Source organism: Haemaphysalis longicornis, unplaced genomic scaffold, assembly GCF_048455015.1.
Source record: "Haemaphysalis longicornis isolate Haplotype H1 unplaced genomic scaffold, Haemaphysalis longicornis Haplotype H1 scaffold_13, whole genome shotgun sequence".
Taxonomy (NCBI): domain Eukaryota; kingdom Metazoa; phylum Arthropoda; class Arachnida; order Ixodida; family Ixodidae; genus Haemaphysalis; species Haemaphysalis longicornis.
The window spans coordinates 64,476,071-64,499,461 of record NW_027526233.1 but is presented as its reverse complement, the minus strand read 5'-3'; the positions used below and the strand labels follow the sequence as shown (position 1 = coordinate 64,499,461).

The following is a 23,391-nucleotide window of genomic DNA, read 5'->3' as shown; positions in this document are numbered from 1 at the left end:
GATTTCTTTTGAAAAGCGTTACGAAGGGCGTTTTATCGTCAGAGGCATTACAGGAAGATTTGTAACCCGATAATTTAGCAGGTCCCCCCGTTTCTTGCAGGGCAATGACGTCTGGAGCCTCCTTTGAGTCTACGAAATGCTGTAGGTTTCCCCGTTTCCGGCGGTACCCTCGACAATTCCATTGCCAAATTTTGTACTCGTTACGCGGAGCCATGTTTGGTGATTTGGCTCTCCTGCACTTTGTTAATTTCCGTCATTACGGGTCTGTCGTACGGTTTGGATGTCGTTTTGATTGAACCGATTCCAGCACTTCTCGTTTCCCTTTGAGAATTCTCCAGTATTGTTACTCTAGAGTTCATATCCGCTAGCTGTGCCTGTATGCTAGCGAATTGTTGTTGCATTGAGTGAGTCAGTGCTGCGAACATTCCTTCGACTTTTTTTTCTATTTGCTCCGAGATTACGCTTGCTATGTCGGGTGTTTCTCCGGCTTTTCTTTTTTAAGGTGGCGCCGCGTTTTCCTGCGTACCTTTACGAGGAATTGTAGAGAGACCTTGCTGAGGCAACTGCGACCCAGCCTGTTCAAGTTTTACGATTTCTTCTTTGAGTTTCTTATTTTCCTCTTTTTGCTTAGTACTTTCACGAATAGCTTGCTCTAAAAGTTGCTTAATCTTGGATAACTCCTGTTCTAGGGCGGACCCGTGTATGCTCGATGTAGCAGTGCTGGAGACCGCGTCTGCCCAGCTCACCTTTGATCTGTTGTCTTCGTCTCTAACGAGGCCCTTCTGCTGGCTGTGGGTGGTTATGTTCCTATCTCCTTGAGCCCGAACGAGATCTGGACTGGGATCGAGACTTTGATCTTGTCTGGGATCTTGACTTGGAGTCCAGTCGAGACTTGGATTTGGATCTCGATCTGTGTCTTGGTTCTTCTCCGCTTGAAGGGAGTCTTGGAAAGGAGTTGGAACGGCTCCGGATGTCTTCGTCATTGGGTTTTGATGGCCCTCGTCTTTCTTTTAGTCTTCCCTGCCGATTCTCTGAATTGAATTTGGTAGATTGCTGCCACTCTTCCTGTCGCTGGCTTCGTTCTTCCCGCTGTTGGCGTTCCCACTGACGTTGTTTTATGATGTACGGGGTCTTGAAGCGTTTGCGACACTTTTTGTCCGCCGTGAGGTGTCCCTTACCGCACAAGGAACACTTGGGGTCGCACGGATGATCTTCGGGTGGGTTTTGAATTCCGCACCCGCGGCACTTCCTGTCGTTCGGTGTCGGGCAGACGTCGCTGCGATGACCCAGGCGTCCGCAGGTGTTGCACGTCTCGTATTTGTTGCGATGAAGGAGGCAGCGATATTCGACGCCCCGATAGTAGACGTAGTGGGGAACTTTCTTTCCCTCAAACACAATGACCACCGAGTCAGTCCGGCCCATACGTCTTGCGTGAAGGATCGTTGGGTTTTCCCTATTCACCAGGCTATTTTCGATGTCTTGGGGCGTGTCATAGTCAGGTATTCCGCGAATGACCCCTTTGGAGGTGTCTTCCGGCGCCGTTATGTAGGCGGCTGTTCTGTAGGTTTGGGATCCAAGCTGAATCGCCTGTATCTGACTGTAGCGCAAGGCATTCTCCTTCTTGGAGGTGCTCACGACCATGGCATTCTGTCTTTGGTTTAGTCGAAGGATATCTTCTTCTGCCTCTTCCTTTGCTACTGTTGCGGCTCGTAGAACGCCGTCCTTGATATACGCGACGGGCAATTGCGCCATGTCGAGCCCGCCTCGCGGGCGGAGAACGACCTTGTAGTCTTCCTCCGGCAGCCGCGGCTGCCGCGGTCTCGGTGGCCATCGCATACCCCGTATGCTTGCGTCTCTTTGCGTCTTCGGGTTCCGCCCGTCTTCTGTGTACTGGGCTCGTTCGCAGTGGCTAGGGCACTGCATCGCCCTGCTTCGACGTTCGTGGGCTGCCATCCAGCCCGGCCCATGGTATTCTTCCAGGGAGATCGTCTCCCCCTCGACTTCCACGACGTCCATACTGCGGCTCATATTTCAAAGCGGGCTTTCAGCGGCCGAGCGGGGGCTCGCGCCGCACGTGACACCGCTCTCTGCCCGAGCGCAGCAGAGGATATGTCGTCGTAGGCAAAGTTAGGGTTAGCCGGTTCGCCGGCACGACGGGTAAGAAGCCGTCGTAAAAGTCCAAGTAATGGTCTACTTGCCGAAATTTTGGTCTCCACGGAGGGCGGTGACCTTCCGACACTGGTTGCAATAGTCGTTCAGGACGGGTCTGTGCTTTTTTCGCCACGATCATAGAAAATTCACAGAGCCCATGGGAGACACGTTCGAACGGCTCGGCCCCCTAGCGGCGCTCCGATATGGCCACGCCTAGATTTATTTTCGATGAAATTGCGGTGCCATTACGGTATAAGAGCGGAGGATGTCGCTCCAACTGGGTGCCGAGCGTGTACTTACAAACGGCCTAGTCCGTTTGCTGTTATTGAACGTAGTATGTCATGATTAAGATGGCGTCGCTACGGTCCAAATGATTGCTGTGGAATTCGCCTACGTGTCTGCTTTCTATAAAATGCTGCATCACTGTTGGAAGGGCCAGGAAGGTCACGCTTTAGGGAGTAAATAGTCTGGTAATGGCCTATATAAATGTGAGTTGCTTGTGGCCTATTCTACGTCTATCCAAATAAAATATGCGAGATGGATTAGGTATATAGCGTGAGTTATTAGTCGAACACACGGCAATAACAATACCAAGGGTGTTTACTACGTATCGGCAGAGGGACTTGCCTTCATCACAGTAAGGTTTACATCCCACATATATATGCCAATAGTTAAACCACCGTTTTTTTTGGTCAGACGAAAGAAACTCTCCGCCTCCTCTCCTCTCTGTATGCCCTCCTATCTCTTGGGCCTTTCTTTCTTTTCCCCCTACCATAACAGAGTAGCATGACGGCGATTTCGTACGCCGCCTAAACCCTCTGTTTTCTAATAAAAAGCTTCTCTCTCTCGCTCTCTTGTCAGACGAAGACTCTCCCGAAAACTGGACTCCGGTAGAAAATTTAGTTAGCCTAGTACCTTAACACGTGCATACAGCCTCTTCATATGTTTTCAAAACGAAATCTCGGAAATTATTATTCGCACACACACACACACACACACACACATATATATATATATGTGTGTGTGTGTGTGTGTGTGCGCGCGCGAATATTAAATAAATATATATATATATATATATATATAACACAGAAATAAGGGTTGGCAGTCGAGAAAACCTCGGAGGTTTTCTCGACTGCCAACCCTTATTTCTGTGTTATTTTCAACGAGCCCCTCATTTCCTATATATATATATATATATATATATATATATATATATATATATATATATATATATATATATATATATATATATATATATATATATATATATATATATATATATATATATATATATATATATATATATATATATATATATATATATATATATATATATATATATATATATATATATATATATATATATATATATATATATATATATATATATATATATATATATATATATATATATATATATATATGAAGGTGTTGAACCGGAACTGAACCGAAAAAACAAAAAAATAAACGGTTACCGGTTCATGCTGAAACGCGGCTCCACTCTCCGTTGTTGACATTGCCCAGTCAATGCAATTCTGCAATTCAGGCCTTTTTTTCTTTCACGTACCATCAACTTCGTACCCGGTCGCGCAGTTTCCCCTCACGAGAATTGAACATTATCACGCTCTATGTAACAACAGGCGAAATGAATGAGCACCAATGTAGCAATGGTCTGTTGCTGATGGAAGCGCGAGCGTAGTGCAAGCTGACCAAACGAAATGTCATTCTCGGCAGATTGCAGGGCATATAAAATGACTTTGCCCTTACCTAGCTGCGATTTTATTGGAGAAATCAGGCTGCAGGAGTGCTCCACTGCGCAACAGCGAAAGCACACACCCGATGTGTGCAAACTTTTTGCATTTCATAATTTGTTTTAGAGGTCCCACACCTGCAAATTGCTAATACTTGACAAGTCTGACCGCAGGAGCTGCGCAGTGGCTAAGCCGTTTGCTGCTGACCACAAGTGGCCTCGATCTCCCTTCCCCACGACCGTTTTTCTGAAGTAGATGGAAATCGAGAACGTCCGTGTATCGAGATTTTGATCCACGTTCAATATCACCAGCTGGTTAAAATAGGTCTACCGGCCTGCAACATCAGCTGCGCCTCAGAGCAGATATATAGCACGGGGCATCAAATGCGCTAGTTTTTGTAAAAAATGTGTTTACACGGAAAACAACAAAAAGAAAAGGCGAATGACGTTGTTTTTAAATAATACACAAAAAGTAAATAAAACCGAGTAAGTAAAAGAAAAGCACCAAAACGGAGATATTGCTCTATATTTTTCTTTGCCCTGCCTTTCACATCCAAACGCGTCATCAATGCGAAGGAAGTGAGTTCCGTGGTCACTTTTTGAGGACAGTACAGTGGACAAGTTCCGATATTTACAGATACACAAAACAACAGATATGTCATGGAAAACTGTTAAGGTTCACAATTAATCCCTTGGCAAGAAACTGCAGCCTTCGACCTTGTCTTGGAAGCAGAAACAGTAATAAAGCAGATGACACGTGCAGGAAGGCAGGCCGGTACCTCACATGGCCCGTTCGCCCAGAGATCATCTTTTCTGTTTGTTCGGCAGTTTTGTCTCTTCCAGATGTGCTTTTTTTCGAAGGTGCACTTGTACTGACTGCCCAACTCGCTACATTACTTCTACTGCTACTCGTTCCGGAGGGGAGTACTGCTGTGGACGAATTAAAAAGCGTCAACCCCAAAAAGTCCCATCTCATACTACGCGCGTCAAATTTCCCTTTCATTTTGTAACAGCATAATCTGCTATAACATTCCGCAGTGTAGCGCACGGAACGATGGCCGGGGGTCAGGCGGTACAATGACATAATGATTGTAATGCACACATCCGGTATAGCTATCGCATAAGGAATTGCAGTTGTCAGAGCAATAATGCAGTGACTGAGCGTTAACTAAAGCTTACTTTTGACAAAGCTGTCGCTAACACATTCGATAAGGTGAGAGCTAACAAATTATTCAGGGTGACCAAATAATCTAATTGATTGGTAGTATTTATGTGCCTGCTGTAGGATTTTTTTGTTTTGTTACAAATATAAAAAATGCGCACCATTGGTATTAAGCGCTGATATTTGAAGTCGCCAGTACTCAGGCCTAAAATTTAAGGCTTCAAGGTTAGCGCGATAGGCGATTCCATAGCGAAGATGGCGATTTCAAAAAAAAGGCAATGGCAGAAAATATATCCCACCGTCTTATCTCTTGGCGGTGGCCATAAAGTCTGGGCGAGAAAGTTGGTGGTAAATTGTCGCCCGTTCATCTGATTTTCTAAAATCTCGTAATTGTTTAAAGCCTGCTTTGCAATTGCGCCAATGCTCTTGGGGAACAGCAGCATTTTGAATTTTTGTTTGTATTTTCATTTGACTGTCGTTTTAAACTATTAAACCTTTTTTTATTAATTTCAGTGATAATTCAACTTATCGAACCGGTTCGCGAACCGGTTAAAGCTCCCGAACCGTAACAGAACCGGTATGTCAAGAAAAGCAGTCAAGAAAACCAGGTTTTCTCTTATTTCTTTCGTATTTCGGTCTTTATATATATATATATATATATATATATATATATATATATATATATATATATATATATATATATATATATATATATGTTTTTGTATATGTATATATATATACATAAGTTAAGTAGAGACAGAGACACACGAGAAAAGCATTAAAAATAAAAATAAAAGCTTACTGACGTTTCAGGCAGAGGACTTCCTTTCTCCAGAAAGTCCTCTTCCTGAAACGTCAGTATGTGCAGCGTGTGGACGAGGTGTTGACTTGTCTGGCAAAAGCTGGTGTGACTCTGAACACCAAGAAATGTCGTTTTGCCAGTAAATATATAAAGGTTCTCGGTCATGACGTCAGTAAAGATGGTATACGCCCCGACCCAGACAAAATTTCTGCTGTAGCCAATTTTCCTCGTCCTGAGCAACACAAAGCCCTGCGTAGTTTTCTCGGTCTGGCGTCCTATTTTCGCGGTTTTGTCAGCAATTTTGGTACTCTCACTGCACCTCTGATCCAGCTATTGGATTGGGATGTCCCCTTCGACTGGAGTGATAGCTGCTAAAAGGCCTTCCAAGACCTCAAGCAAGCACTTAATTCCGCACCTGTATTATGCCCCTTTGATGACTCGAGACCGGCGATCCTCCACACCGACGCTAGTGGGCATGGAACTGGCTCACCACAGCGACAGAGTAGTTGCTTATTCCAGCCGCTCTCTATCACGAGCGGAGAATAATTATACGATTACGGAACAGCAGTGTCTGGCCGTTGTGTGGTCTGTGCAAGAGTTTCGGCCATATCTCTACGGCCGACATTTCACAGTCGTCAAGGACCATCACGCTCTGTGCTGGCTGTCTTCATTGAAACACTTGTTGGGACGCCTGGGACGCTGGATTCTGCGATTGCAAGAGTACGACTTTACGCTTACCTACAAGTCTGGACTCAAGCATATAGACACAGACGCACTCTCGCGGTGCCCGCTGATGCCATCTTCAAGCGACTTGGAGTCACTTTCCCATGCACCGCCATCATCAGTTGCACCTGTCGACTATGCACCGGCTGACGACCGCCGCGACTTGGTCGATCATCAACGGGCAGACAGTTACTGTCGGGAAATAGTGGATCGGCTCGCTGGTTCGACACGTCCACGGAATAGCCGCCTACGTCGCCAACTGCGGCAGTTCCAGCTCATAGACGGTGCACTGTATCGTAGGAACCATCACCCAAATGGCGCCACATGGGTCCAAATTGTGCCTCGTTCTCTCCGGAGTCGCATTTTGCAAGTTTTTCATGACGATGCCACGGGCGGCCACCTTGAGTTTCAAAGGGCCTACGACCGCGTTCGAGGTCGCTTCTTTTGGCCAGGGCTGATCACTTGACTCGCTATGCGGAGACAGCGCCACTTACCTCGGCTAGCGCTGGCAACGTCGCTGCCTTCTGTTTGCGCAGCATCCTGCTACGACATGGAGCCCCTCGTGTACTGCTAAGTGACCGCGGCAAAATGTTTCTATCTGAGATCCTTGCCGAAGTGCTTCGTGCCTCTAATGCCTCGCACAAACTGACATCAAGCTACCATCCACAAACGCACGGGCTCACCGAACGTTTTCACCGCACGCTCTCTGACATGATATCAATGTACATACACCCTGACCACCGAGATTGGGACACTATATTACCTTTAGTCACCTTTGCTTATAACACGGCAGATCAAAGCACTACAGGATACGCGCCTTTCTATACCTTGTCTACGGCCGTCATCCATCGCACGTGCTTGATACCTGTTTCTTTACCGCTCCTGTGTCCGCTTCCTCATCGTCCCCGGAACAAATCGTGTCTCGGATCGACCACTGCAGGCGACTGGCTCGCATGCGCACAGGAGCAAGCCAACAAGACCGTAAAGACCGCTAAGACGCGTTTCGCCGGTCCGTTTCTTTCTGACCTGGTGACGAGGTCTTGGTCTGGACACCGGTTCGCTCTCCAGGCCTGTTCGAAAGATTCCTGCACCGCTTCCTTGGTCCTTACAAGGTCCTTGAGGCTACCTCTCCTGTAAACTATAGCGTTACCCCCGTTTGTGAAAGTTCGGGCCGCCGTCATCGCGGCATGGAAATTGTCCACGTTTCCCGCCCCAAGGCTTTCCACTGGCGTAATCCACAGTAAAACCCCACCAGGAGGCCGCTCCCGCCCCGGGGGGGGGGGGGGGGAATTAGTGTGAGACCAGTGGTAGCCTCGTTTGTGAAAGTTGGGAGCGCTGAATGCAATGTCCCCGTGGAATGCAGTCACCACTGGCGCCCGTTTGCGGCTACGGCTTCTTCACCTCTGTACATACTCACCATCACTGATTCTCCCTCCTTTTAGAACTATCACTATCGGTAACCTGATTCTGTCGCCATCTTGCTGCCTTCCAGCTCGGCCTCCGAATAAAGCGTTTCGCGCGTACTGGTCTGCCTTCGCCTACCATCGGTCTTACAAAATATATATATATCTATATATATATATATATATATATATCTATATATATATATATATATATATATATATATAGGAAATGAGGGGCTCGTTGAAAATAACACAGAAATAAGGGCTGGCAGTCGAGAAAACCTCGGAAAGCAAAGGGGAGGATGTGGTAGATCATTGAAACAGATTAAGAATTTGGAAAGAAAGAAAGAAAGTGAAGAAAAAATGCCCGCCAGGTGGGATCCGAACCCATGACCTCTTCACTTTCTTTCTTTCTTTCCAAATTCTTAATCTGTTTCAATGATCTACCACATCCTCCCCTTTGCTTTCCGAGGTTTTCTCGACTGCCAGCCCTTATTTCTATATATATATATATATATATATATATATATATATATATATATATATATATATATATATATATATATATATATATATATATATATATATATATATATATATATATATATATATATATATATATATATATATATATATATACATATATATGTAAACTCACTGCTCGTGGCGGCGTGTGCTTTGTAGTTTTTCCCTCTCGGAGACACCGGATGTTTTTGGGCCTTTCGCCACCCGTGAATTCGTCGCATTTCCTGTTATCCCCATACTCGCGTTCATGCAGTGTGTTCCTCCTTGCCTCTTTCTTGCCTCCTCCTTGCCACCTTGTTCCTCCCTCTTCTTTTCCTCCTTTTTTTTTGTGAGGCTCTTTTTTCGCCTGCCTATGGCAGAATAAGCTCTGTATTGTGTGTGTGGTCGTTTGTGTGTTTGTTTCCCATGTGGCTTGTGTTTCGGGGCGCCGCCCCCACTCTGAGTCCGTACGATTTTACCCAAAGCTTTCATTCCTGAGGAGGAAGACCTGTCTCAGGTCGAAACGTTGGAAATAAAGTATCCGAAGAGCGTACTTCTACTTTGTGCGTATTCCTGCAGCAACTAAGGACTCTACTTCACGACTACATATATATATATCAAGGACATCCCTAATGAGCAATATAGCTACACCATGTTTTCAAGTCAGCTTCACTGACTCAGTAATGCATTGCTAGGGGGTATTTTTCTAGCAGCGATATAACGAGTCTGATTCCAAAGTATCGAGCCCTAGCGCCTTTTAATAACAGAATCTTCGAATGCAGCCAAACGGCGAAACATCAAGTGTTTTTGAACGACACACGGGTTTCCCTGTCGAGAACACGCAGGAATGTTTAAGCATTTAATAGGCTGTGGTCGATTTTTACGCATCGCTACCCTCGAAAGTACCACGTGGCCACCTGACGCACAGCCGCTTTACTCGGCAGTGCTACGTTTCGGAAAGGCTAGGTGCAATAAAGCAAATCTACCTTCGTTTTAACCTAATCTAGCAAGAATATACCCCCTCTGAACTTTTTCTCAGCTCAAGCTAATAGGCCCACATAATGCCAGATTAAATTCTACCACTTCCGTAGTTTCAGCTGTTGCACTGTGTTCTATTGGGTTTGCAGCTAACCCGCGTCTGGCACTCTGCTCGTGTATCTGTAAGGGCCATCTGCATCTGTTCACTTCTGGCATTTTCAAGCAGAATCGGCTCTTTGTCCTACCCCATGACTTTGTGCTCTATTTGATTTCGCTGCTCCCTAAGTGTGAATTTTTTTGATAACCTGATAAGTAGCTGGTTATTTTGGTGCTTGCGTTGTTGCCCGTGTCAAATGTCAGTCTCACTTGTAGCTTATTTGCCATGTTCCAACTTTACATGCTCGACGTTAGTCGTCGTAAATGTTCTCGTTGACTTGTTTGACTAAATTTATTTTCCCGTCCAGTGAGAACATGTATCATATTTGGTTATAGGTACGCTAAAACGTTTGTTTGTTCCCTTCCCATTAATGCGCCTATACGAGGACCTATGGGCTTTTCCTGAGCAAGTAAATAAGCAGTTGATTTACGAATGCATTGTTCACGAATAGTAGTTCTACTTACTGATGGAGGCAAAAAATCAAAAACACCCGAGTGTTCGAGGTTTCGGCGCATGTTAAAGATCCCCCCAGGTGGTAAAAATCAATCCGGAGCCTTCCACTAGGGTATGCCTCATCGCCTGTGTAGCGTCGACACACTCAATCATCAATAAACCAGTCCTACTTGGCTTTACTAGTTTATTGTTGTTGTAGTTATTAGTATCGTAAGTGATGCAGCAATTGTTCCGGCAGAAGATGCTATATGAAGAAGAAGAAAAAGAAGAAGAATGAGTTTATTGAAGTGTGTAAAAAATATACATAAGTAAAAACACTACAGACAAGGGCCCCAAAGTCAGTGACTGTACCGGCACCCTCGATGAGGTAATACAGAGGTAATAATTACAAAAAACATCGGCAGCAACAGTGCAACAGTATAAGACGCTCCAATAAATGTAAAAAGGGTGAATTCATTTAAGCTAAATAATCAAAGCATCAAAATGTCCACCCCTTACAAACAAGACAAAACAAGACAAAAACATGCAGATTTCTTTTAGTCTTTCGTCTACCCACCGCCCTTGCTTCTACTCCATTACACTTACGAAGACCGCCACAATCGCTAGGCTTCCTACTGCTAATACGTGCCGCCATCAACTGTAATAGTCGAAGGCCCCCACTAATGTTACTCTCAGAGGAAGCATGCTCGTGCCAGCTGCTGCCGGCGCGAACAATTAAAGCAGCGGCGCCTAACCTTACGAGGTCTCGCCACACATTAAACGAGCGGCCACAAAAGCAACTAAGCATGAGCCGCGGGGCAGCACATATACGCTCGCGGTCTTTTTATAGACTTTCCCATTGACCGGCCGCCGGTCGCGCGATGTGACCGGTTACGTAAACGACTGCGACGGCCTCCACGCACGCGCGCGCTCCCGGAACCGCAACACTGCCATAATCCCGCTGACAACAGGCAGGCGAGGAGTGCGGAGAGATAGAGAGGATACGAAGGGGACGGGAGCAACGAGACGATCAAGAAGTGGGACGAAGCGAAAGTAGAAATACACAGTCGAGGATGAAGGGGCGTGGGGAGTTCGAGGAAAGTCCGCGTAACGACCAGCCGCGAGTACGCCGAAACATGTCTCCTTTGAGACAAGTAGGCCTCAGTGGCCCGATTTTGCGCAAACTTGTCGAGAGGTCGTTATCTCTCTTGAGCGTTGCAGCCCCGCTGTTTCCCCGCCGGTTAGGGGTCAAGAAAAAGCCCGGTCTTCGGGCGCGATCAGCCTTGTTGCGTCGACGCTGTGGTATACTAAGGTTTGCGTTGGGGTATGAGGTGAACGTCAAAGGCGAAGCGAAGCGCACTGTTAAACAGGTGGGAGATGCAAACGAAAATTAAGGTCAGCGTGTCTAGGGTGTACCCCGCGGCACGGGCGACTGCAGCGCTTCGAGAAGAAGCGAAAATGAAACCCCGTAGACGCTGTCGTCCGCTTCCTTCCGCCGAGGGTAGCCCACTTGCTCGTCAGGATTAGCTCCTTTGCAAGAAGATGGGCCGCTGGCTGTCATCTATGCCCGAGTCCATGACTGAACAAATGAAACGCGAACACCCAAAGGATTAACCAGAGCGCACAAACCGCGCGATTTCTTTATATGCAAATCATGGGAGCTCGTGTTGCCCTGGAGATCTATCCCGCCAGGCGACACGAGGGTGTTGGTTAGAGACTGCGCCTCCTTTAGTTACATACCAAGAAATAACGGAGTAGTATAAGTACCAAGGAATGATCTATCCTCCGGCTCTAACCAAAGCGCTGGAGCACTGCCTGCGGCTTCTCCAAACAAATACCTTTCCTCGTCCGACCAAGCTCCACTTGCTTCATCCAACGCAGTACTTCCCGCTGTGCAAAGGCACCCTGTTCCATATGGTGTGGGGGTGTTCGGCAAACCCCAAAATTCAAAGAATCTCGCACCCTTCCCGTGAGCAGTGAAAGGAGGAGATGTCCAGCTTCGGTCTCGGTTCCAGCTCAGGCTGGTGGAAAGGGCCATGGCAGCATGGGTCTCCAATGGAGTCCTGTACTGAGGGCCCCGCACCACATTGCCAGGCTCTTAATAAAGTTTATCCTCCCCTTCCTCTATGATAGTCAAAATGCCGCGTGGCTTAGTTTGCAACCGTGCGCAAGATTTCGCACAGAAATGTTTCAGAGTTCTTAAAATGAAAATCCAGTTTTTTAGCTTTTTTTCTCCACTTCAGAAACATTATCAAAAATGTTTTAGCAGGTACAGGGCTGAAACATTTTCGATATGTGTTAAATGCCTCAGGATTTCTTCTGAACCAAAATAATATTGGTGGCCGTGACCGTTGATTTTGTGAATATATATACATAACGCAAAGACAAATTTTATTGATTTTTGAGAGAAAAAAAGTATGAATAAATAAAAACAAATGTAAGTGATAACTTGCTTATTCTGGTCCAGAATGCGTTGATAGCACTGATAAAGAACTCATAAAAATGGTTTCGGAAATTCAAATAGTTGAAGAGAAAATGTTCCTTTTCTCATCAAAAATGGTGTTTTGAGAAATCGCATGTTAAAGTTTTCGTTATTTTTTCAAATTGTCGCATCTTGCGCGGATTGTGAAAAACCGAGGCAATGCTACTAGCACAGTGGCCTCCGGCCTTAAAAGACCGCTCTAATATGTCGAAAAAGAAACCAATTTAGTAGTGCTCAAACAGCATGATAGGTGACCGACCTGATGTAACCAACGTTTCGCAAGGCATGAGCAATGCTGACTCAACTAACGCAGCGCAATCGCGGCATACACTGAATTCCAATTATACACTGGAGGATTCAGGTAACTATATATATATGCGCTAAATTTGTAAGTAATTATAAAAAGAAACGTAATTACGTGTTTTTAAACAAACAATAACAATGTAAATGCCACTGTACGTCACACGACCCTTGCGGTTACTAGGCGGAACTACATGGGGAGTGTTTGGCGCCTTTTTAAATTACTTCTGGTGCGCATCTGGAGATGCCACTTCGTGGGGACGATCCCAAAAAGTGTTAGAATAGTTCGGGACTATCATAAAAAAATCAAATTTTTTGCCGGTTTTGCTATCCATCCCCCCTTAATTAATGGATGTGCCTGGAAAGTAGAGAAGATTCATTTATTTCAGGGAAGAAGAAGCCCAGCCGAGAACACGCACGATGCATCGGCTCCCATTTTTACCGACGATTTGAGCGGTTTCTCCACAGAATTACTTATTTAACTGGTGTCACCTGCTTCGCAGACTGGTGTCCGATCGACTGATACCCGTATCAAGCACATAACACCAACGACACGCCGTCACTATCCATTCGAAGCTCGGACCACGTCGCACATCGCTCCTATAACCCTAATCCTGGTAACCTATAATGTAACTTCTCAACGAAAGTGGCCTATAGCATGAAGGTTACAACGGAATCAGTTTCATCTTTTCTCTATCCCAGTCCATTCTAAGGATTACAAACGCGAAGCTTAACGCGGTTTATATGTCACTTCATCAGTTGATGGGTTACCTCAATAAAATCAGACATGTAACCTTTAATTTGTAACCTATCAAAAACGCGGTAACCTATAAGAGTATAAGAGATGCTTGTCGTGCATCTCTCTACGCGACTTGTTATTTCTCCGTTGCATGACGGGATACGGAGTAATAGCGGCGTCGGCAGGCCAGGTGGCCGGGTTTTCGCTTTAGTTACCCTCTTTCACCGCTGTGATTAACCTATAATGATGCCAGAAGGGCTGTTACAAAGAATTGTTTGCCGGCGGGTGTCGCGGATGCTGCGGTGAGCCGATTGGGGACGTGGTAGCGCTACTCGGCCCTTTCTTCTACGACTGTCAAGTGCGCATGTTGTACAGGTGCCCTCCTTGGGAGCGAACTTGGTAAGTGGGCTCACGTAACGGTATTCGCGTTTTCTTTGGGCGTGTTTTTGTTTGATATAGTTACATATAATACTAGTGGCGAAGCAAGAGGTATGTAAGAGGCAGCATGCAAACTGCTCGATTGTTGTTGCTTCCTGATCATTTAAGATTGGGACGAATTTTGTTACACGCTGGCCTGTCGAACTTGCACAGAGGCGGTTGCAGACATGGGTTCTGCGCCCTCTTCGGTACCTGGCTGTTCGAAAGGTGTGCTTGAATGTGGGTATACTTGTGGTATCACTTATCCGCCTTGCTGCTTTTCTTGCCGACAGTGTTCCGTGGACTGATAACCAACACTCCGCAGAGTATCACACAAGTGGAAATGAAGTATGTCTTAGGTCGCAACAACACTACGAATATGCAGAAACTGGAACATATCTATTGAAACATTCAACGTAAGATTGCAACCAAGCCAGCGGTGACAAAACGTTGCTTCAAATGATTGACTTGTGAAAATTCGAGGTCTTTCTTAAATTAGCCTGGTGGTGCTTTACGCAACATACATTAATTTGCCGCATGTTTAGTGACTCTTTGTATCAGTTCATTACGGCATGTACGTTATGCGTTTCTTTAACGATGCCCACAGCCTCATGTTTTTTTAGTTTTTCAGCAACAGCTGTAGCTAGTCTATTGTACGGGTTGTTTTGGTGGGCCTCTAAACAATGACCCAAATAAAAAGCTATTTGATAAAACTTCCGTTGTTAATGAGTGCGCGTATTGTGTTCTCCTCTTCGCCCCGTCAAGTTCGCGCTGTTATTTCATTATGAACGCATACCAACTGTCCGAGCTCTCAACAAATTTGCCTCAAGAGCACGTATTGGATTCCCGGCCTCGGCAGCTGCTTCTATGATGAGGCGAAAAGAGAAAACGCCCGTGTGTTCGAGATTTCGGCGCACGTAAAGACACCCGTGTGGTCAATTAATCCGGAGCCCTCAACTATGGCGCCCCTCGTCGCTGTAGCGTTGGCGCGTTAAACCCCACAACCAATCAAATACATTAACCCATTCTAACGATAACTCAAATTACCATTTGGGCCATAGCAGGTACAGAGAGTCTGTTTGTCACTCTCATGGAAACGGCACTTGAAGATAGGTTCGAATTCCACAAGGATCCACTCCCAGAACCCCTCTGAATAAAACAAAATGTACATAGGCCATCCTTGTTAATAATGGAAAATAATGAAAACATCGAACAAAACACTTCACTTAAATAAAATACTTTTTACCCTCCACACGAGGAGCCTTGTTCTAAATTAAAGGGACACTGAAGTGAATTTGTCAAGCTCCCGGTTTTGCTTGCACTGCGTAGACTGGCTCAAATCAACACCTTTTCGTCGTTTATCCGGTTGATAAGTCGGTAATTATTTTATAAAGCCCGAAAGAAGAAAAACTACCATGCGCGGTCTGCGGCGGCCGCACCAACTAAAGGCTGTGACGACGGGAGGAGATGCACCTTGATTAGACAATGTCCAAGATTAGCATTCAAACAAGCTTCGGTTTCGGTTCAGTAAAACCACATGCTTGACATCCGACGGCTCGTTGGATGGGAATTAACGATGCCTGAGTAATCGTCGTACCGCGCTTCTGCCATGTTGTCGGCTGTAAAATGCGTAAGATAAACCTCGCAGGACACCTTGGAATCGTAACAATCACTACCCGATTCCTATGCAATGGAAGAACGCCCTCCTCGTCACCGCAGACGCTCAAATGCCATGCGCTTTTCCCCCGTATTTGGAGCTTGCCTCACTCATGCCTGTATCGTAAAAAGCGTGTTCGCACCAGGCCATGGGTCTGCTGATTCTGGACTGTGCCCACTGCCCGCAAGCAGTCGGTGCTTATGGTAACAGCACGCCAACGAGAACTCGCCAGTGCGTCAGTGTCAGCCTGCGCGCATTCTGTGAACTAGTTCGTGCAGCAGTGAACGTTACGGCCCAAAACTGGTGAACTCAGTTTAGAAAACATAGACCGCAAACGAAAAAATCTACTTAAAAAATGTACCCTCGGGGATTCGAACTTATGACTTGAAAATAACATCCCTAGCGTTCCAGACCACTCGGCCACGGGCCATCATTACCAGGGATGGAAATATAAGGTATATAATGTATAACCAGTTTACACTTTTATTTAGTTTTAGCATTCCAAGCAGCTTAGGTGACTATTTGATGTATAGCGCTCGTGCAGTAAAAGTCCCCCAAATTTCCACAATATCTCACGTCTAGCAATTGCATTTATTAGACCGGAAAGCGTTCGCAGATGTGTGGTCGTGCTGCTGACCGCTGTGCTTGTTCACCCAGCGCAAAACAGTGCTTCGTGTTCCTTAGTCTTACGCTGTACGGTGAAAATATCAGTTGATTGTATTTGCTTAGTACCTATATTGACTTCGCTGACTCTTCTCCTGCCTTCAAGTGGCCTTAGATTTTCCTACTAGCGTACCAGTCAGCGAAGCGTCGCATGTAATCTTGTGCAGCGCTTGTGTGGAGCGACCTTGACTTGGAGCTAGATACAGTGTACAAACTAACAATGTAAAGAAAGGCACATTCTTCCATTCACAAACGTGTCGTAGCTTCGTTTCAACTGAGCGCACGAATTGCGACGACCCGTCGGCGGAAGGTCGGCGAGCCGTGCAGTAGCGCAGTCAAGCCAAGTCATCTCCTACTGACTTCACACGAAAACTCTCAGAAAATGGGCGAGGATGCAGAGAGGAGGACAGCATTTTCGTATTGATTTTTCTACTAAATAAATTCGCGTAAACGCGCTCAGAGCGGTCGAAACATGGCCTATGGACTCCGGACTACAATTTGCGTTAGTAATCCCGCAATGTTTACAAATCACTTCAGTGTCCCTTTAGGAAACATTTCGAATATTTATGGCACCTCAATTTAAGGTATCTTAAAAATTACTTAGAACAAAGTAACCCTTACGTGTTTACATATTCAAAGGTTACTAAACTATAGGTTACTTTTGTAACTTATAAATTACAGATTATAGGAATTCGAAATTTGCAACTCTATTAAGGGTTACCGAGCTATATACGCCTACTTTGACCGAGGCGGTTGCAGCCAGCACTGCAGCTCCCACACCAATGCCGTCGGATCGCCATGAGTTGCAACAGAGAGCCATGGAATGCAACGAGATTAGCGGCCGCACAACTGCCCAGCCTGGCCCTTGGAAAGAGATGCTCAGCGCCAGAGGCCGCGCGCCAACATCCGGTAAGCCCATTACCCCACCAAGAGCGCCCCCTGCCCCGTGTCTCCCAGAAACGGATTACAAAATCATATTTCGACTCCGCGACGGCCTGCGACCTGCCGCGTGGAGTGACCACCAAATGACCACTGGTATCCAGGCGGTCAGTGCAATACCCTAGTGTGTATTCCATCAGCATGGAGTGATCGAAGTCCAGGCTGTGCAAAGTGTAATAAAAATTAGCAGTGGCTTAGCTCGGCTACGCCAGGATATAAGTAGCGTGAGTTAAGGTTCAGCTGGTTATTCTTAGTTTTCCTGGTTGTCTAGGATTAGCTGATAATCATGCTTACTGCTACTAAAACGATTTCTAATAGAATCCAATTCAGTTTAATCAAATCACATCAAATCAACTCCAGTCGCGGCGGCGGTGGCTCCGGCGCACCAGCTGTGCGCCTTGAGACGTCACTGCTCCTCGCGCATGCGCAGCACGGCTCTCCAGGAGCCACGCGAAGCTGCTCAACCTCGGCCAGTGTAGCTCACGCTACAATAGCAACTACGCCTATCGCAGACGTCGCAGACGCTATCAGTGGCGTGGCGTCAATTAAACTATAGGTGCAGTGAACTATACGGTCCTCCCCTACGTGAAACACCTCCCGGGTCCATGGCTTCGACCCGGGCACCACCACCCAGCAACTGCCGTATATCATTGCATCATCTGGACACTGCATATAATGCAAGCCCGAATGCTTAGCAAATCGGCATCTACAGTCGTGACTTTTGAAGGCCGCCACGTGCTCTTCTATATATACATCCGCGCCCACGGAGTGCATACTCGGTGCCGACCGTATACCGTCGATCAATGGAGTGCAGCCCTTCGTGCGGGGACATCAGTCACCAACGCGACGTTTGTCCCACGCCAGACGTCATTACATGTCCCCACTGTCATGAGCATGATCCCTCCCGAGACCCCGTCGGCACCCCGAAGAGTAAATTATGTAGACTTGAACATCCAACTGCCACCGAGGAATGCCGGAAAAACCTTCAGCCTCCCCCGCCAGCTATCCATTTACGGGAACGTCTCGGCCGTGCAGAGGGGCTTCCTCCTCTCCAGCCTCCCTTACAAACTCAAACCAGCCCTCCGCCAGCAGCACGCCTCCACAGGCAGGGCCGCAAGGCCACACGCACCTGTGCCCACTGCCCCGAGCCTGAGACCTTGGATCACGTCCTCCGCTCCTGCCCTGCGTATAGACGCTGGCGTGCGAAACAAACTAATGTCTGGGTACCGGAGACTGGGGCTACCCTCAAGCACAGCAGAGGACATCCTGCGTCCTCGGGGACATCTCATGCTGCACCGAGAGGCCTTCACGCTACTCATCTCGTACTTTGAGGAGTCGGGCCTCAACACCCTCCCATGAACTGTCAAAGCCAATTAAATCCCACCCACCATCTACCCCATTTCCTTTATCCCTTGTGTGTGTGCGTGTGCGTGCGCGCGTGTGTGTGTGAGCGTGTGAGTGTGCGTGCGTGTGTGTGTGAGCGTATGTGTGCGCGTGTGTGAGTGTGCGTGTGTGGGTGCGCGTGTGTGTGTGTAAATATCATTTTAATCTCCTGTTATCATATTCCCAATTTTCTATTGCCCGTTAACTGCCATTTTTTCAATGCTCTTCCCTCCCCCGCGAGACCTGTGCCCTCTGTCGAGAGGCAAAACTTCGCCATGTATATATTTTCCGTTTAACAAACACTTTCTGTCTCTCGTCGCATTACGCGCTGGACAGCACCGGACGCCGTCAACAACCCGTGCATTCACCGTCTCGTCTGCCGTAGTTGCCTCGGGGATACGAGTTACCCCGTAGTCAGCCCAACCCATCCCCGCGCCGGCACCGATTCATGACCCTCGGATGTAACAACTACAATGGGAGAACGCACAACTGCAGGTACTATTCAGGTACTATGTAGGTACTGCAGGTACTATTCGATGACCCTCGCATGCAACAAATGGAACGGGAAAAGGCTCAACTCACTGAACAACATAAAATGCAGGCGGCTCGCACCGAAAACCGAAAGCGTCGCATCGAGGAATTACTAGCCCGCCTTACAGGGTGCAGGCGGCTCCTAAAGACAGCGAGGCCCAGAAATAGTGGCACCCTATCCACAGTGAAGCCAACTTTCAATACCCTTGAGTCGCTTTATCCCGCCCGTATTGAACATGTAATCAAAACCCTGGGAGAAACTATGGAACGCGGTATCACAGCGCTGGAGCAACGACAAGACACTGCAGAATCGGTGAAAGGGAAAACTCGCAAAAAGAACAGGCACGAAAGACTCGGCAACTCGACCATTTATCTGAACGACAACCCTACCAACGACCCGCCTAGCCAATCGACCAGTGCTTGTCATCACATGATAAATGGTACACCTGCAGTAATTGTTGTGCCAAAGTGCCATATGAATCCACCAACAGTTATTTGGCAGCGAAGAAGTCTTTCGTTAAGTAGCAAACAGGCATAGTTGTCTTTCTACGCACCTCAAAACTCGCCCATCACCTTTGAGCTTCAAGAAATGGACACAGACAATGTGCATCTCCGAGGATACACAACTTACACCATAGACCAATAGAACAGGACGCCGATACTCGTACAGACGGGTAAAGCAGCGCAAATACACTCTCTGCCCGCAACTATTAACTATATTTTATCTATCCTCTCCGGCCAAAGGAAAATCGGAATTGCTTCTTCCTTCTAAATATCTGTACTGCTCTGACGGCCGGCCTATGTGAGATTTACCGTGTCTTCAAAACGGTTAAACAGGGAACGAGGGGCAGGCTTTGGTAATAACCGGAGATTTTGATGCGCAACGTACAGCTTCGGTTTATCATAGGGCAACAAGAAAGGTAAACAACTTTACGATGCTATACGAGGTAATCTTGCCGTTGCGCAATGCCCCAGACACTCCGACCCGGATCGGGAATAGTGTCTTTCGAGACACTACACCGGATATTACTTGAACACGCGGAGTTAAAGATCCCACATGGGAGTGTCTCTTGGAAACGCTGTGCAGTGACCATTACATTACTCAATTGAAAATTTCGCACTGTCGCACTCGATCCCAAAACATTGAAACTGCCCGCACAACTGACTGGCAGAAAGCCCACGAAGTGGCACCAACCAGTCCCATCCGAAAAATCGAAGAATGGACACAGAAAATGCTAGAAATTGTCCAAAAACAAATGAAAGAATTGCCTCTCACGCAAGATTGCTCCGCTGAAGATTGGCAACTCCTACACCTCCGGGAGGCCCGACGAGGGCTAACTAAGCGATCGAAAGCACAAAACAAAACAAAAAATACGTCTCAGGGTAGCGCCTAATTAACGCAGAAAGCACGTGACTACGCTAGAACTGTAAACCAAGAAAATTGGGCTCAATTACACATTTTCATGGTAACCTGGGTACCAGTAGAACGCGGCAACTCCTTCGATCCCTCATGGGAAACAAGGAATCTAAATAATCCACAGCCAAACAATTAAAACGACTTATTCATAACTTTCTGGGAACAGAGGCGAAACTCCTAGATGGGCTCCAAAAGCAGTGGAAAGACAGCACGGAACGTACGCTTCCTCTCCCATCGTATAATGGCGCCAATAACCCTGAACTGGATGCCCCCTTTTCCCTTGCCGAAGAAAACCCGCCGCACGAACTCTCTACCGGAATACTGCACCTGGGAAAGGACAAAACTCCGAATAAGCTTCTCCCCAATCTCGACTCTGAAACAGTAGAAGGCCTTCTAGATTAGATAAATAATAATTACGTCAGCGGATAAATCCCTCCTAAGTGGAAACATGCTGATGCAACATTAATTCCGAAACCTGGAAAGCCGTTAACAGCAGCGAGTTTGAGGCCCATTTCATTTACATCGTGCGTGGAAAATTATTTGAGGATGTGGTCGAAAATTGCCTCCCCCTTTAATTGAAGACCATGACAATTTCCCCAACATCATGCATGGCTTTCGCCCACACCTATCGACTCAGGACGAACTCATTCAAATTAAAGAATACATTCTTGGCCGGCTTCCCAAGAAACATAAGCGCTACATCCTCTATTCAGTCTGAGAAGGTGCTTTCGATAACAGCAGTCTCCACGCTATCTTCAAGGCCTTTCATCCATTGATTGGGTGCAGAGATTTCTAACCTTCCTTATAGAACGCAATGCGGCCATTGCTATGGGACGGTTGCGGTCTGGCCCTTTCAAGATGATAGTTCGTGGCACCCCGCAGGGCTCAGTCATCTGGTTTCTTTTGTTCAACCTTGACATGACAGACCTCCCACCATTATTGCAAGGTATTCCCCACCTCCATCACACCACCTACGCAGATGATCTCACCTTGTGAGCCCCCATAGGATCCATAGGTGACCAACAAGAAGCACTTCAGGCCCCTATAGATACCTTCGAGAACAAGGCCTTGAATGTGCCCTGGAGAAATTGGCACTTCCGGAACTTAGTGCCGCTACGCCCGAACAGAACACATCCACCGTCCCAGACCCGTGCCTTTTCATCAATGAGGCACCCGTCCCATCCATGCCGCACTTGAGAATTCCGGGATTTGTTACCCCCGAAAATGGCTCTGGTCTCCACACGATCTCTCCCCTCCAGAAGAATGTCTACTGTAGCTTACTAATATAATTCAGTGCGTCGCGCATCGTTCATATGGCCTCAAAAAATTTGGCACGCTCAAAACAATACAAGCGGTACTTATCAGTAAAATCAGCTATGGAGCACAGTACTTGGCCCCTACGGCGAACGAAAAAAAAAAATTATTCGCCAAGCCTACAAGACTGCACTCGGGCTGCGCTTGAAGACGCCAACATCCAAATTATTACATTTGGGTGTACATAAAAGTTGGGAGGACTTAGAGGAAGCACGTCGCGCCTTTCATATAGAGCGCTTGGAGAAACCAGTGACGGGGCCCGCTACTTTTCACTGATGACGTTATACTGCTTACCCATTATAGATCAGAAAACAAGCATACCTTGGAAGATCCGAAAGCACCAATGAGTGGCCCCATTACCAAGAAATAAGCTCCCGGAGTAGAACAAAGCCAGAAGAATTGCCCGAGCACGAGCCATGACCGCCAGATATACATACGACCCAAATACCTGTTCTGCGCGCCCATCTCCTTATCCGCACCATCCCGGCCACCGGGGACAAGAAATCACATCCTGCACAGTCAATACTACAGAGATTTATTCTGCCGAAGAAGCCGCGATAGCCCACGCCATCACCACTACCCTAAACCAAATCACCCCAATCACCAGCTCTCAGGGAGCTCGCACAAATTACCTGCAAGGTGGCATTTCTAAAAGGGCTCTTCATCTTCTTTTAACAAGACCCAGCATTCCAGAAGTTAATATATTTTGGGTGCCAAGACACGAATCCCTTGAGGAGAATTAGGCGGCTCACGTTGCTGCCCCCGCTTATATATACACCAGGTTGTTACTCTCACGGGACAGTCGCCACCTCTTCCACCTCAATCGCAATCTCTCTTGCCCTACACAGACATCTTGGCGGACTACCGACACAAAATGCGAATTTCCCCCATTCCACAACACCAACTCACAAGGGAGGAAGCAGCAACGTTCAGACGACTGCAAACTAATACGTACATTGCGGCACCGCGCCCTTCTTCGTGCCATTTATACAACAGACTATCAAGCCACCTGCAACTAATGCCCAGAACCGGTACCCCATACCATCAGGTGTGGGAGCGCCATAGAATACCGGACCTCCGCCAACCGACGCGAACTCACATGCTCTCGCTAAAAAAATAATGCATATCCACGAAGTGTATCATGACGAGTGGGCGAAGCACTGGGAGTCGATCTTACCTTACATCACCCGTGGCCTTGCCCACTCGCGCATATGGGACAAACAGTGGAAGTTACGAAATCAGACGTAAACATAGAAGTACCGACGCGTGCTGCTGTTGGTACTGCGCGCACTATGTTTCGTTTAGATGCAAAGCACTTCGGGGCTTTGGGGTTTTCTCAGACGACACTGGCCTATTGACGCAAGCAACGGTGTATTACGTGACCATGTTTGTCGAGCGAGCACCATGTTTCAGGAAACGATTATGTTCTTCATGAACAACAACAAGCAAGGTTTAAATACGTCCACAAAAAATCCAAAGACAGAAAA

At 46.9% G+C, this 23,391-nt stretch overlaps 1 protein-coding gene across 1 annotated transcript; it reads right to left on the bottom strand.

Moving 5' to 3' along the window:
• Positions 1 to 799: 799 nt before the first annotated feature.
• Positions 800 to 2,016, bottom strand: LOC144163869 (uncharacterized). The gene is made up of 2 exons (XM_077694547.1): positions 1,025 to 2,016; positions 800 to 926 (listed from the first exon to the last, which is right to left on the bottom strand). Exons 1-2 carry the CDS (start codon positions 2,014 to 2,016, stop codon positions 800 to 802), a joined length of 1,119 nt encoding a protein of 372 aa, XP_077550673.1.
• Between the last annotated feature and the right edge of the window lie 21,375 nt (positions 2,017 to 23,391).

Coding starts and splice junctions, on each gene's coding strand:
- LOC144163869 (XM_077694547.1), bottom strand. CDS start 2,016: ATGGACGTCGTGGAAGTCGAGGGGGAGACGATCTCCCTGGAAGAATAC. Junction 927..1,024: donor AAATTCAATTCAGAGAATCG/GCAGGGAAGACT, acceptor CTTCAAGCGGAG/AAGAACCAAGACACAGATCG.